General features: G+C 36.2%; 1 protein-coding gene across 2 annotated transcripts in view; it reads left to right on the top strand.

Moving 5' to 3' along the window:
- Positions 1–17,217, top strand: part of LOC108545510 (tensin-1) — a 267,001-nt gene that overhangs the window by 163,058 nt on the left and 86,726 nt on the right. Inside the window, exon 1 of one of the 2 annotated variants that reach the window (XM_017897173.1) lies at positions 8,803–8,976. The exons of the other annotated variant lie outside the window; for it this stretch is intronic. Within the exon in view, the coding sequence (XP_017752662.1) occupies positions 8,803–8,976 (174 nt within the window). Of the gene's footprint in view, positions 1–8,802; positions 8,977–17,217 lie in introns of those variants that run through there. 2 annotated transcript variants of the gene reach the window in all.

Here is a 17,217-nt window from a genome sequence, read left to right as displayed (position 1 = left end):
ATATATATATATTAAACTATATATAATAAACCACATATAAGTTATGCAATGTGACGATTCAAAATAACTCATAAAACTATACCGTATATATTTTTACCTGTCTACTTACATATACATATATATATGTACGTACGTATGTATGTATATATATATATATTCTTACTAGTACCCCACTAGTCCATCAATCACCGTTACCACCACAAAACAACAAGCACGACCTAAATACGGAGAACACGATCGAATCGTAAGCATGAAAGTTTCACGAGAACACTTACTTAAACTGAAACCTACAGAAAAAGAGGGGGGAAAAAAAAAGATAAAAAATCGATAGTACAGGTAGCTTCTCGATGCAACGATATCAGCCAGCGGGTACATACTCCAATACTGGCCACTGTTGCCTCGGAATGAGGTTGACCTTGGCATTCTCGTACAGATAATAGTGGTACCTAGTTGGTGGCTGCGTACGCTCCCCTCTTTTCGATGTCGTACCCTCATTTCGCTTCTTGCTACCTCACCCCGTAGCTACATCAGCGCCTACCGAGAAATGGAATAAATCGAATGACCAAGGGCTCGCCTTGGCTTTCTATTCGTGACGATCATGACGAGTTTTCCCGGCAAGACGCGGCTACACGCGATATGGCCAGCGCGCAACACATTTGTTGAAAGAGACAGGAGATTTGATCGACGATGAACGATTCTCGCGAACGTAAGAAGCTCCTATGGACGGCTGTCTTGTCACGAACAACGCTCGGAGAAATGACTAACAGCCGGCTTTAATTTTCTTATTCCGTCTGGTATATCAGCCCTGCGCCAGCGATGCTCGTGGAAAATGTGAAGGATTGAGACGCGAAGTCGTTGAACGCACGCGTGGCTGCTGAAGAGGCACGGATTTTCGAGCTAATAATAATTCTTTGATAGAGCTGTGTAGGTTATGTTGCACGAAAATATTTACATGCATGGAATAATCGGACTTGGGGATAATTCGATGAATCTTTTGGATAAGAAAGTTTTGCTAAAATGGAGGGATGGAAATGAAAGTGGAACTCGAGTTGTTTAAAATAACAAAATTGGGGTAATGTTAGGTGGAATACATAATTTGTTTGTAACACCTGATAGTATTGAGGTTAGAAAATGTTAGATTTTGCTTGTTTTTTAGTTATTTTTTAATGAAAAGAGAGAAAGAATATTTTTATTTTAGATGTAATGATTTGTGTGTACATTTAAAAGTATTAGGATAATCATAGTTTTATATCTTCTTTTTTTTAAGTTCTGTGAACTCATCTTTAATGTATGTGGTATCTATTATTACTCGTGGCTGTCCTCATGTATGTTCATTTTTCATTTTCTTTTTTATTAAAATATTCTCCAGTCTATTTTCAATATTAAATATTTTTCCTTTCAAAAACTGTAGTAAAAATTTATGCAAGTGATCAATGTAACCAAAGAAGCTAACAAGCCTATTCCTTTCTCCTCTTATGAAATACAATGCTTAGATTGTACTTTGTTACTTTAATTTCTAATTTTTCTAGTTATATTTTCATAACTTTTACTTCAGTAATTAAAATATATACAAATGTCAATTATCTATAATTTATGGAAGTACTTAAATACCTAAAGTTGCTAAGGTCTAAAAAAATTTTATCTTCATGAGACTCTTCAGAATAAAGTTGCAAATGTACAAGTCAAATCTTGCGACAAAACTTTGTAATAAATCCCTAGGAACATTCTGGAAGTTCTGAAATAAAGTTGCTAAATGATGTTTGAACTTCATCGCTTTGTAGGAATCCTCAAAATAAAGTTGAATATGAGAGAATAAAATCTAATAGCAGAAGATACTGATCAGCTTAACAATATTAACTTTTAAGATAGACGTTAAATAAGAATAATATGTCAACTCAAATTACTTTATGGATGTCCTAAAAATAAAATTGCAAATGTACAAATAAAATGTAGCAACAAACTTCCAAATTTCTAAATATGATAATGATCATATAAATCATGATAATAGTAGATTTAAAAATAAGAGAATATTAAAAAGAAATAATATCTCAACTTAATTACTTCCTATAAATTCCAAAATAAAGTTGCATCTGCAGTAGTTAAATTTAGAGATAGTATATTTTAATGAGATTAATAATATTAATTTTAAAAATAGCAGGATATTAAACAGAAATAATATCTCAACTTAATTACTTTGTATAAATTCCAAAATAGAGTTGCAACTGCAGTAGTAGAGTTTAGAGACAGTATATTCTAATCAGCCTAATAATATTAGCTTTGAAGATAATTGGACATTAAACAGGAATGATGTCTCAGCTTAATCACAAGCTCAAAGGCTGTTAAACATGCCGATACCGTTCAAACAGTCTCGCTAAACAGAGATTTAAGGGAGAGGTTGAAAGTGCAGGTTGATAAGGCATCCGGGCTGCTGAGACCGTTAGGAGGAACAGAGCAGAGCGCCGCGACGGCTTGCAGGACGCGAGTCGCGTGGAGGCGTGCGACTATGTAAGGTATGCAGCCTCGGATCTTTTTGTAGCTTTTTATTACCCCTGCCTGGGCCTCTTCTCCCATCGACCACGACGAAGAAGACGAACACGCCGCCGGTGCCCGCGACAAAAAGTAACATCCTTATCCTTGGCCGGCGAATTCAACCTCTGACACGAGCTTCAAGTTTGCCGAAATTGCACGGAACTTTGCTTTGTTAAAGAAACAGATATCTGACTTATATGTGGGAAGTAAATTTTGAATGAACTACTACCGTGCATCATGAAATTCTTGGACAGATACGAGCCAAATGTATTACAATTTAGAACGCATTCTTTATAGGTTATGTACCACTATTTGTGTTACTTTTGATTACTGTTAATGAGGAAACATATTAAACCATTTATGCTAGATAAAACATGTTTTACTGAATTAAGTATTAAGCACAAGGGAAGCTAAAAATTTGTGTCTTTACATTTATGTAAAATTAACTTTCATAAAGTACTAAATTATAAACTGTATTTCTTGTAGTTTTACTCTAAATGTTTAATTTTCTTGTGCGTTATTTAATTCATTGAGATAATTGAAATAATATCTATAATAAGATTATTTTGGTAAGAGTCTTAAGAAGGTTTATTGGTATCTCATATATTTAAGTTATAATCATTTTCTAATGTTGAATTCTAAATGTAATTCTACATCAATGATTTGATTATATGTAGAAGTTACATATGTAAATATCCGTCATAATATTAGTAATAGTTAAATCCTGTTTTAAAGGAAGGTAGTCTTGTTTGTCTTTATAAAACTTCATGATGTGAGATTACAACCAATACTGCTGTTTTATTCACAATTTAATTTACATTCATATGACCTATAAAAAGCACGGTAATAAATCTGCATATAAAATTGACGTACAAGGCTATACTAATTCTACATCTTATTATACCATATATTAAACCATAATCTGTACTATTTCATTAGGTCACTGACTACACGTACCACAGTACATACAATTTATACCTATTTCAAATACCGAGATCAGAATACAAACTACTGTTTACAGACAGTAATAACTAATTTCATTTAAATTTTACTTCTATCAAGAATTATTCAAATCTTGTATCCAAGAGCCTTACAACTGCATACATAATAACATTTATAACTAATATTTTCAAGTTGTCAATTTTGTATGATTTCTATCCTATGATTTGGCCTAAAATTTTTACATGATCCCCACCAAATTGCCCAGTCATGTGTAATATTTCTATAATAATCCTAAAAACTTTTATAACGCCTTGCTTATCAGTGTAACATTTCTAACCTGTTCATTAGACGTTCCCATGAGTTACGGTATGCAGTAATTTTCGTTGGTTGTAATAAAATTCAGCGAGAGGACAGGAAATCGTTGACGATTTCTCGTCGGGAACCTTCGTTGAATCTTAACGCGTAATCTGCATAAGCGACCGCACAGAATATTATCCTCCAACCACGTTACCGGTCAACTGGTAAAGAAAGGGCGATCGGGTGATTTATTCCGGCGTTAGGAGCGCGCCTTAAGGTTTCGCGAAATTCACGCCAGAGTGCGACGTTCGAGCGAAATCTCTGGTACATTAAATTAGCCAGGGTTGACGATTAACTCGAGATCATTTACGAGTCCTGGCTACCGGCGTGCTACCTTTACTACCTCGTATCCTTCCATCCCGTTTTCCCCAGTAACCGCTGTAATTGAATTTGAGAGCAGCTCCCGTATTCCTAACCTGGCTTTCTGTATATATTGCGGAAAAAACTTGATAGCTTGTCCAAGGAAATCCCAGACTCGCTCGTTCCTTCCTGAAAGCTTTGAATCTTGGGAATCTATGATTACGCGACATTTTCTCTTGCATCTCGGTTATTTAATGTTCTATAATTCAAAACTGTTTGCGGTTCATACCGTTCCTTGCCAAAGCTTGTTTTCCTGTTTGAATATCGTTTCCAATTTATTATTTTATTTCTTTTTTTCCAGTGTTTGTTTTACTAGCGAGATGATACAGACGGGAAACTATGTGCATGTATTTTTTTCGCGTACTTTATTATTTCACAAATAAATTCATGAAAATTATACGTCAGATGTTTACCATTTGACTTTTTTTTATTTTTTATCTTCTCCTTTTTCTATTTTTGATTTTTTAATTTTCTAAGTTGACGTCTATGTAATCGATACCAATTTTGATGTTAAGATACGTATCATAGGTTATGTTGTATATAGAGGGAAAACTACACGAGGTGGACTGTGGCTTATATAAGAATTTACCCAATGCTCTTCCTCCTCGAAAGCTTCGATACTTGTAAATCCGCGATTACACGACATTTTCCCATTTATTTCGATAACCTAAAAGTTCCGAGTAATTTATGAGCTACTTTCTTATACGACTTATCTCTTGTAACACGCATCTATCTTTTTATCTTCGTCGAAACTCCATTCCTCGTGAATAACGACGTTATTACGGAGACATCGGTATAAGTATACCAATAAGACTTATCGTCTAACAGTAAGTTATTTTCCTTTTAATATTAATCGTCGAATATTTTTATGGGAAAAAATACAAAGAAAATATATCTAGATAATAAAATTTTACGGTGTTTATTTTACAAAAGCTGTCAATTCGTATAATTTTAAATTCTTGATAATTATTTCTGAATTTTTATTTCATTTCGTTTAATATTCATATGGTAGATATATAAGAATAATATAAAATTGTATTATATATATTTTTGTAACCTATATCGTGACTTTATCTCGTTAGGTTATTCAAAACTATTTAAAGTATGTCTAGGAATATATTGACACGAATTAAAAATTAATTTGCTACAGATGTACAGTCTTGCCAATAAATTTATAAACAAATAAGTCTCGCAATCAAATTATAGTTATAAAAGCCTCCTAATAAATTAATAAAATAATCTATAGATGCAACACGTTCTTAATAAATTTTCAAAAATTCTCCAAATAAATATAATTCTATAAATAAATTTCCCAATAAACTTACCATTGAATGGACGATCCTCGCGATACTTCGCATGAAAATATATCGGTACGTTGAAATCGATATTTCTCGACTTTTCGAGAATCGACTACTCGACGAGAAATTTTCTAAAATTTAAGGAAAAATTAAGAAGAAGAGGAACGTCACTGTCTCGGGGATATACGGCAACATAACGCATGGTTCACGTACGCGTATAAAATATAAATAGCTTTAGAAAGTTCTATGGCGGAAAAATCTGCTGGTTTACAGTGCGCCGCCATAACGGTCGGGGTACCCATTGAAGAGTGGGCGCATCAATAAAAGAAGCTCCCACATCTACTACGCGTTTAATACATTCAATTCCTCGGCTCATGGCTGCATTCATAACGTCAATTATGAAATAGTGCTAAACGCGATATCGGCTACTTTCTACCACAGAGCCGCGCGGAATCTGCCGATTTAACGGTACTCGTGCCTCGTGCAATCGCGCGCCGATTTGCCCGCGGATTCTACCGAAACGAAGACTCCTTTCGAGCGAAGATTCACGGATGACGATGGATACGCGTTTGGCGATCGGGAGAAACGGCCGCATCGGCAGCGTGCTTTCGGCCGGTGGTTGCAAAAGGATTGAAAAAAGCGAGAAAAATGGTCGGGACGGGGAGCGCGCGGGGCCTTATACCCTTGTTCGCGGGCCGCGCGTCGATCGATCCTCTTCGATGACGTCGCGGATGTCGTGCACGGAGTGGAAGGTATCAAGAGTAACGTCCGTGGTCCGACACGAGTCCACGATCGTGCCGGCAGGAGGTCAAAGAACGCGAATCGCAAACTCATGCGATCGGTCTCTCGAGAACTCTGGTTGCGCGGAAGGAGGACAAGGAGAGCGGGCAGATGCAGCGAGTGACGAGGAAGGAGATAGCTGGTATTCGCCAGCTGCCGTTGAACGTGTTCAATGCCGCAGTTGGAGCAAGAAAGCGGTCGGAGAGAAGAGGTCGGTCGGTCGGTCGCTCGCTCCGCTCGGTTTCGCGGCCTAGTGGTGGGGATAGAGCCGTGTGGGCCGCCGGTGCTACTCCTGCTCGGTGTTCCTCTTTCGACTTCAGTCTCTCTCTATACGTACCGGGAGGTATTGCCATTGCTGGGCCGGCTAGCATGCTCTAGGCGGCTCGCCTCGCTCGAGAGGAGCACCACCTGGATTGGCCTCTGTCAGGTAGGACCGAAACTCTGACGTCCACAGGGGGAGGGGCACGAAAATCCAGCGGCATCTCGCCTGGCAGCCCTTCCACAGTTGACAGTAGTAGAGAGAAGGCACGCGAAGCCTGCTGTCGTCTCGTCAAACGCTCTAGAAAACATACGTTTCCCAGATTCGGCCAAGCTACTACGTGCCCCATTGGGACTCTGTTCTCGGTCCCTCTCGGCGACTCGCTCGTGGGTAATCGACCTGGCCGGTTCTTCCTTAAACGAAAATCGTTCGACTCGTGGTGTCCAGTAGTTTCAGTGAGAAGAATCGACGCGAACCCGACGGCTAGCTCGGGTCCGATGCTCGTGGCAGCGGACGGGGAATGTCGTCACGTCGAGATCGTCTTTCCGATCGTAAATCTAACCGCGTTTGTATCGCTAGCAGATAACGGAGTCGTATCCGGCAGTGCTGCTCACAGTGCAAAGAGAGAAAACGTGTAAAACTAGTAGGGAACTCGAGCTCGCGTTGTCCCTGTATCGGCCGGATCGTTGATCCACGAATGAAACGGTCCCACACGAATATCCGTGGCCAGGAATACCGGCTGGCGAATATTACCTGGTATGCAACAGGTACCATTATCCGTAACGTCCGAGCAAACGTAATCGAAACGATCGAGGAACTGGAATACTCGGAATTATCCCTCTGCCCGATTTCTCCATTTCGTTGCCCGACCGTGAACATAAAACGGCGGAGAAGCGAGGTGAAAAAAGGGAGGAAAAGAAGGACGGAGAGGAGAGAGGAGGAGAAAAAGACGGAGACTTAACGCGCTAGTGGTAGATGCAAGTATGGTTGACAGTCGACGAGGACGAAGCGAAAGGCAGCTTCGAACTCGTTAACCGGTTTCCGCGGATCGGCATGCAGAACGACACTCGGTGAAGACTACGTACGCCACGAAGTGGAGCCCTGGATGTTCCGTGCGTGTCCCACGCGTAAAGCGATCGGACCGGTCTGCCGGATCAGAGACGGATGATCACCTGCCAACGATAGTATACCTTACAGCAGTACAAGGTGGTACTGGATAATTTTCGAAGACCGTACCTGAGAAGCATGGATACCGTGAAACGCTTTTATTGTCCCGGCCAATCGCTCCGGTATTTATAGTCAAAGTCCTCCATCCGCTAACGTACCTTTCGTGTCTGTTTATGGAAACACCCGGGAACATGTTTACCCGACCATTCTAAAATAGAGATGCAACGTAGCATGGACGGGGTTATCGTTTCGGTGACACCAGGACCAGCAGTCGGAGGCTGAGGAGACATCGACGCGAGGAAGAGACACGCGTGTCAATCACCGAAACGTGCCTTCCTCATCGTTTCCGTGAGGTATTTTCATTTGTGCGTGATTTCCGATGCCCGACAGAGGTTTCCCTCGGTGATCGAGAAAAATAGGTTAGCCCAGGATCTCGTATCTCGAGAGGCTGCGCGCCGGTTCACGTCTCGTCGACCGAGTGAATTCCTCGAGGAGTGTGCCTGTTCGCTGATAAGTGAATGAAGGTTTCACTGGGTGGTGTTGAATGCGTTTACCGGTATGCCGGTAGTATGCGAATTAGAAAGTGTGCTAGGTGGTGCCGTGGACAAGTGGGTGCCAGTTAAATCAGTGGCTAGCTTCCAGGGGAATCCATGTGTCCACGCAAGCAACTCCTGCGATTGACACTCGCCTGATGAAGCGTGTCGAGTGACCTTCGACCGTTGGTCCATCTCGACGAACTATGAAACATCCTGTCCAACCGATGATTTTGCTTCCTCGTACATCGACTAAGTTGCGGGTTAAACGAAATGGTGAATGTACTATAAAAATCGTGCACAGTGACAGAGAATCCACGTGTGATTTACGGGGTCTATCGTGTAGTGCGTGGAGCCGGTACAGTGAATGGGAGAACGAGAATACATCGGCCGAGTGATCGTACGAGTGTTGTTCGTTGCCGCTTTTTCGTTAGCAGCCGGAAAAATTGGCAAAATTTGGCAAAAGCCGGAAACCGTGCGCTTCGAATCGAGTTGGAGGACGAAGAAGTGCAACGGTCGCCGTGGCATGAGGAGGTTCACACGCAGGCGCAAAACCCTGGCCGCATTCTCTGCGATTATGGGACGCCTTGGTAAAGGCTCGCAGAGCACGACGAGGCCCATCTTCAGGGTACAGTATCGCAAACTCGTAGACGAGTACTCGCAGCAACAGGAACAGCTCAAGTTTATGCCAGCATTACCTGACTACATGTCTTACTGCTGTTGCCGATGTGGTCACACTCAAAAACTCAAAGTAAGTTTTTACCCATCTACCTCCAACCTCGAATTATCTCGCGCTGCATGATCAACTTCCATGCGCTGTATCACCTTCGCAATCCACGTATAGTCCACGTATAGATACTGTTTAATTAATTAGTTTATTATAAAATGAAAAGTGTAACAATATTTGCAACTGTTATCATTATTCGGTTAAAAATTTATATCTATGTATATTATGAAATAGATTGAACGATAATAATTTCAGTTTTAAAGAACTTTTTTCAAATTATATATCACGCTCAAATACAACAAAATTAGAATTCATTTTACAGCGTGCAATGTAAACTAGTACGTCTGTAATCACTCAGATCTTGAGTATTACTTGACATGTCAGTAGTACTATGAGATACACATAGTCCATAAAATGTACTTGCTGCAATTGTCATTTGTAAGTCTGGTGAATTTTGAACAGAATCTTGTTTCTTATTAGGTGTAGACGTAGGAAGAACTCTTCTGTAACTTCTAAATTGTGCAGTTGAAACAAATACATTATGATTCCTTACACATACTCACCGAGTGGCACTCTGAGTCATTAGATAGACCACTATTGTTCTCTTTTTGACCCGTTATTTATTTACGAATAACGCAATGTACAGGGGTGTGTGCATAGTCACCGAGTGGGACTCCAAGTCGTTAGATAGACCACCTAACTATTATTCTTCTTTTATCTATTACTCATTTACGAATAATGCAATGCACGCGTGCATATATACAGTCGTTGAGTGGGACTGCGAATTATTAGATAGATCAGCTAACTGTTATTCACCTGGGAATAATACAATGGAACGTAATTATTAGGTTGGCAACTAAGTGATTGCGGATTTTAAATTCGAAGGAAAATACAAAATTTTTTAGCGAATCTCAGATTTTGGTGTCGTCTAGGCTGGTTCATCTTGCATCACCCACGATCTTCTCCGATTAACGTTGTTATAAACTATCCACTTTTCGTCGCCAGTTATCAGTCGTTTCAGAAATCCATCAATTTCGTTGCGTTTCAGAAGCGAATCGCAGATGCTAATGCGTTGCGTCAAATGAATTTCCTTAAGCTGATGAGGGATCCATAAATCGAGTTTCTTGACATAGCCAAGCCGTTTTAATTTCTTTTTAATGCATGTATGCGATACATTGAGCTTCTCTGCAATCTCACGTGTTGCGCTATGACGATCTGAATCGATAATGGCCTTGATATGGGTCTCGTCAACTTCAACTGGACGGCCAGATTGTTGCGCACTTTTCAGTGAAAAATCGCCAGAATGAAATTTGGCAAACCAATTTTGACACTGTCTTTCTTTCGAGGCTTCATTCCCATTTACGGCACATAACTTCTTGCGTGCTTGCGATGCGTTCTGCCTTTTCGGAAATAAAACGGTAAAATATGTCCGAAATGCGCGTCTCGTTCTTCCATTTTTAAATTGGGATAAAAACGAAACTAAATAACTAATCGATACAATTTTTCAACTAAATTAAAGGCGGAAGTCCAAACAGCAAGAAAACAATATAAGTTAGGTGCCTTGAACACGTTGACAAAGCAAAAGAACGTGCAAAAGCTAACTACTGACATAATCCGCAATCACTTAGTTGCCAACCCAATATATATAGTGACTGATGAGTGGGAACCTATGTCAACGGATATTTATTTAATTCTGAATTAAATAATTATAAATTGTAACGCGATAAAATTGGAAGACCAAGTGCTTGGTATTCTGGAAAGTTGTCGAGTTACTGTCACGAGGATTCGGTGATGGTAAATAAAAGGGAACCAGGTTTTTGTTCCAATTTAATTGCAATTGAAGTTGACGGCAAGGTGTACGGAATAACATCGTCTGCGTGACATTCGATAGTATCGTTTCGAACTATTCTTCGAAAGGAGCGGAAAGAGCAGACACGCAAGTCAACTTTCACGCGAGTCAACGACGGTTGCGTCATTAAAATGATCCCGAGGCGGCAGCGGCATCAGGGCTTATCTTTTATCTTCCTTTATTTTCGAACCGTCCGTCCTGTCCAGGGCTGCAAATCATCCAGAACATCTTACCGTATTAACCAATCGCGATTAGGTTGCAGTACCGCAACATGACCCCAAACATGCTGGTGCATCTGGCAGGTAGGAATTCAAGAAAGCCAGTCCCCCATTGTTCGAGTCCCGAAAAGGGCCAAGCAGAAAAACAACGGCTGGCGAAAATATTGTGCCACTTTTGTTATCGTTTCATTGTTGGCAAAGACATAACTCGAAAAGTTACGTCGTCTGGTCGTTTTGCTCGGTGTAAAACGAAACGGGGTTAACAGGGTTGTGTTAACCCTTTGCACTTAAGGGGAGGGCCTCTCAGTCGCCATTTAATCAAATTTTAAATATCGATGTTAATTAATATATCAAATTTAAAATTACTGAACAATGCGTGGAATATTGAAATGAAATAATTCAACGTCTTAATTTGCATACGACTTCTTATTTACCGTTTTAAAAATATCCTCCACTTCATGACAGAGTCCTCGAATTACTATTTTTCTGTAACGAAAAAATCGTCGAGTGCAAGGGGTTAAAACTCTTTGCTGCACAGGATTTCGGATAATAAAATGGACCCAAGATGCATGGAAATTTTATTGAATTTTAAGTGAAACAAAATTGGTATAGAACTAATTTTTATAAAAATTAACTTGCTTTTATGATTTTTCACGTAAAACCAGGAAAACAAGATTGTCGCAATAGAAATAAATTTTATTAAATTTTATTAATAAATTTAATTTGCATACGACTTCTTATTTACCGTTTTAAAAATATCCTCCACTTCATGACAGAGTCCTCGAATTACTATTTTTCTGTAACGAAAAAATCGTCGAGTGCAAGGGGTTAAAACTCTTTGCTGCACAGGATTTCGGATAATAAAATGGACCCAAGATGCATGGAAATTTTATTGAATTTTAAGTGAAACAAAATTGGTATAGAACTAATTTTTATAAAAATTAACTTGCTTTTATGATTTTTCACGTAAAACCAGGAAAACAAGATTGTCGCAATAAAAATAAATTTTATTAAGTTTTATTAATAAAGTTAACCCTTTGCACTCGAGAGATGAGCTTCAGTCACCATTTCATAAAATTTGGAAGATCGATATTAATTAATATGTCAAATTTAATGTAATAGTGTGCGAGGTATCGAAATCAAATAATTCTACAATTTTATTATTATATAATTCTATATTTACTGCTCAGAAAGGTATCGTCTGTATTTTAATAGAGAATATTCGAATTTCTACTCTTCTCTGGCCAAAAAATCGTCGACTGCAAAGGGTTAAATTAATAAATTTACTTGCAACAATTGATGAACTTGTACTGGCATGCTGAACGTTGCCAACGCAAGCGAATACATTTATAACATTTGTTGAAGGTATTACCAACTGCTTTACGTAAATAAGACGAAATATAATATAAACTTATGTGTATGCAGCTATTGCAATATTTCGAGATGGGACTAAAAATGTTCCACCATTCATTACAGTGCATCAAAAAGGTGGGGCACATTTAATCCCAGCGTACCCCAAAGAGTTAAAGCGAGTGGGAACACTTGGTCAATAAGATGAAGATGAATTTTCCTGCAGGATTGGAGAAATTGAGTTTTTTATAGTCTTCAGTGAGGATAATAATATGAAGTACAGGAAGTGATATTTTTAGAGGTAAATAAGTTAATGATGGAATTATAGTCATTTCTATTTAGTAGTGGAATTATGGAAATTTTTAGTTTACAGTAGAATTGTAGATGATTTTAATTAATAATAAAATTATAGGCATTTTTTATCCTGCAATTTGATATTTAATAGTAGAACCATAGAAATTTTCATTTAAACAAAGAATTATAAAAATTTGCATTTAATAGTAGAATTTTTGAAATTTTTATTAATAATAAGATGATACCAATTTTTATTTACCTAATAATAAAATGATGGGATTTTTTTAGTCAACGGTAGCGTTGTAATAATTTATATATAATAACAGAATCATACAAATTTCAATTCAATAGTCAATCTACAAAAATTTCTAACAGAATAGTAGCATAATAATTGCATTTATACAAATATACCAATAATAGTAATATACAAATTTTTATTCAATACTAAAATTACACAAATTTCTAGCGGCATAGTAACATAATAAGCAACTTATATAAATAAACCAATAATAAAAATATACAAATTCCTATTAAATAGTAAATTTATAGAAATTTCTAGCAGGATAGTAGAATAATAATCGAATTATACAAATATATCAATAATAAAAATATACAAATTCCTATTCAATAGTAAATTTACAAAAATTTCTAACAGTATAGTAGCATAATAATCGAATTATACAAATATACCAGTAATAAGATTATACAAATTTTTACTGAATGGTAAATTTACAAAAATTTCTAGCAGAATAGTAGCATAATAATTGCATTTATACAAATATACCAATAATAGGAATATACAAATTTTTATTCAATACTAAAGTTACAGAAATTTCTAGTGGCATAGTAACATAATAAGCAACTTATATAAATAAACCAATAATAAAAATATACAAATTTTTATTGAATAGTAAATTTACAAAAATTTCTAGCAGAATAGTAGCATAATAATTGCATTTATACAAATATACCAATAATAGGAATATACAAATTTTTATTCAATAGTAAATTTACAGAAATTTTTAGCAGTATAGTGGCATAATAATCGAATTATACAAATAAGTCAATAACAGGATTATACAAATTTCTATTCAATCATAAAAACAAATGAGCCAATAAAAATGATAAAAATTTGTTATTAATGATACAATTATCGAAAATGAAATAACTTAAAAGGTTCATTTATTACCAATAAATACCCTGGCTATATTTAAACTGTTTCACACACATCTCCCATACATTCCACGTACGGACTGCTGAATAACGTGCAATTTTAACGAACGTTCAAAGATTTCGCATAACCGAAAGAAATGCAACCCTGTGTAGTAACAACTTGCCACTTCTCGTGTTGTTTTATACCAGTTCAACTGGTTGACGTGTTAAATAGATCCACCATCCCGGTAAGTCCTAAACGAACCGACCAAGCCAAACATGGGCGTAGGAAAAGGCCTGAAGAAAATCTAAGAAACCGTGGATCGCTTCGAAGACGTACGATCCTTGTGAGCCAAGAAAGTGCCATGGAAAAAGTTGGAATTCTAAGATCCCGGGGAAGCCGAACGAATAAATATCTAAACTGAAGTAGGAATTTGTTACCGGGAAAAAAGACCGCGTGGCATACTGAGAAACATGCTATCTGCTTGAAATATTTCTGAAAGGGACGCATTAAAGTCACTCGGAAAGGACGCACTTGATAATTTCTAACGGCGCCCCGAGCATTCTGTGCATACCGCTGAAATTATCGAGTAATTTTAATCCCATTCAACAAACGTATTATCTAATGGCCAACGATCAATTCAGAAAATTCCCCAACGTGGCTACTGCTTCGTAGAAAATTTAACCGACTACCGCGTTCACCGCGAATGAGATATTACACGAGCTGCTCATTTGCTGAATCGATTAACTCCATAAAGCAAGAAGCAGACATTCGTTGCGAGGAATCTTCTGGTCTAGAATTTCAAAAGAGTACGCTATTTATGTTTTCCAATTTTTAAAAATTGTTTATTTTTTTAACCCCCTATGGGCAAAATATATATTTTTCTCGACTATAAGAATTGTATGTAACATAAAATCAACAAATATCAACCAATAAATTCAGCAGTTTTGACAATTTTATTATAACGAATTCATATTGAAAGTTTTAATTAACAACGGTTGTACTATTGTGCCAAGATAACGCGCAATAGATAGACAAGATAATTTTCCACGCCATCTTGTGGAGAAAAGATCATAGAGGGACATAGAGGACCTAACCTATCATGATTTGCGTGAAGGATTTGCATGAAGGATTCTTTTGGGTTTGATTAACTTCTAAGTAGTGACACGACGTCAAATTGACACCGTATTATAGTCATGCATGACAAATTATTGTGTTTATACTAAAATAAAGAAAAAATAATTTCACTTCAATTACTGATAAAAATATACTTTTTGTTTACGAATTATCATAGTATAATCACGTAGTAATTAACATATAGTAAATATACTACATATACTATAACAAAAAAGTACGTTATCAATTAAAGGTTAACCCTCTATGGACCGAATATATAGTTTTCTTGACTATAAGAATTGTGTGTAACATAAAATCAACAAATATTAACCAATAAATTCAGCAGTTTTGACAATTTTATTGTAACGAATTCATATTGAAAGTTTGAATTAACAAAGTTTGTACTATTGTGCCAAGATAATGTGCAATAGATAGACAAGATAATTTTCCACGCCATCTTGTGGAGAAAAGATCATAGAGGGCCATAGAGGACCTAACCTATCATGATCGAATAACCGGTAAAATGAAAAAGAATTAGGATTTTTAAAAATGGAGCCACGGGAGGTATTGTAAAAATAATTATAAATATACGGAAAGAAAAATCACGAACTGGAGTGATGAAAACAATAACGTTGAATGCAGTATTTAATAAAATAACCATATATTAGCATGTAACTTGAAAGTTGCACGGGCCCATAGAGGGTTAAATATAGGGTTGCGGTTAAAAAGAAGGTTGAATAAATATTTCTGAAATTATTCAGAGCGTCGAAACCTCCACGAGTTGTGGATTTTGGATTTGATTTTATGGCTGAAACCTTGGGGACAGGTTCCATGCTGTAAAACTTGCGAAGAATTACTTTTTTACCCTTTTTAATTCCCTGGGACCCGAAGTGTGCGAAGTTACAGGGAAATTTCAAAATTTTTTGAAGTACCAGACTTATGGGCTCTTATGTGGCACGAGTTTGACATAGTTACGAGGAAAACTTTGAAAGGATACTTCGATATAGAACTTTGAAAGAATTAAATTAAATAAGAATGAATTTTCTTTTAAATTATTGAATTTATTTTTCCGCGAACAGCGAATTGCTGATATTTTGAATCTTTATTAATTTTTGAGAGATGTAGAATTGTAAAAAAATTGATGAAAGAGTAATATTTAATTTTAAATTGTTACAAAGTGATAGAAAATAAGTCAGTTTTTCACTTTTCCATATTTAGTGTCTTGAAAATTTTAATCAATTATCAAATTGAATTTTTCGAAGATGTAACGTGGGATTTAATTCTTAATATTTAGATTAAATAAGAAATTACACAATTTTGTATTTTGTATTTTAGTAAAATCACAGATCATCATCTTCTTTAATTTAGTACGTAACGTGGGATTATTATTATTTAATTATTATGTAACGTGGGATGTAAATTCTTAATATTTGGATTAAATAAGAAATTGTACAATTTTGTATTTTGTATTTTAATAAAATCACAGATTGTCATTTTCTTTAATTTAGTATCATAATCTTACAAAATGTCTAGGTTCTTGTCTCTCAGATGAGTATGAGCACCTTGACTATTTTGAGTATATTTTTTATTTTAAACAAACTCGAAAATGTTATATATGAAAGGAAAGTTTCGAAGAACCATGCACAATAAAAGCAATAAATCAAACAAAATTAAACATAATCAAACATAATAAGAAATAATAAATTTAGAAATTTTAAGAAAAAAAGAACCTTGTACACCTATCCTTAGAATTCATAGTTTTTCGAAATTAAATACAAGAAATTTGTAATTTTATTTAACACTAAACTTACCAAGAGCGACAAAAGACTCGTTTGGGATTTCTTATTTTTGGAATTATTCGAAATATACATTTACTTTTCACAAAATTAATATTGATTCTTCCTCCCATAGGAACATAATTATTTATACCTATTTATTCCTATTATATTACTTTAATTAATATTGTTAAGATAACATTAATATTAATATTGTTAAGACCTACCAAGGGTGTTAAAATGCCTCATTTGGGATTTCTTATTTTTGGAATTATTCGAAATATACATTTACTTTTCACAAAATTAATATTGATTCTTCCTCCCATAGGAACATAATTATTTATACCTATTTATTCCTATTATATTACTTTAATTAATATTGTTAAGATAACATTAATATTAATATTGTTAAGACCTACCAAGGGTGTTAAAATGCCTCATTTGGGATTTCTTATTTTTGGAATTATTCGAAATATACATTTACTTTTCACAAAATTAATATTGTTTCTT

Source organism: Eufriesea mexicana, unplaced genomic scaffold (assembly GCF_001483705.2).
Source record: "Eufriesea mexicana isolate 0111107269 unplaced genomic scaffold, ASM148370v2 scaffold472, whole genome shotgun sequence".
NCBI classification, from domain to species: domain Eukaryota; kingdom Metazoa; phylum Arthropoda; class Insecta; order Hymenoptera; family Apidae; genus Eufriesea; species Eufriesea mexicana.
This window is presented reverse-complemented; position numbering and strand designations above follow the sequence as displayed.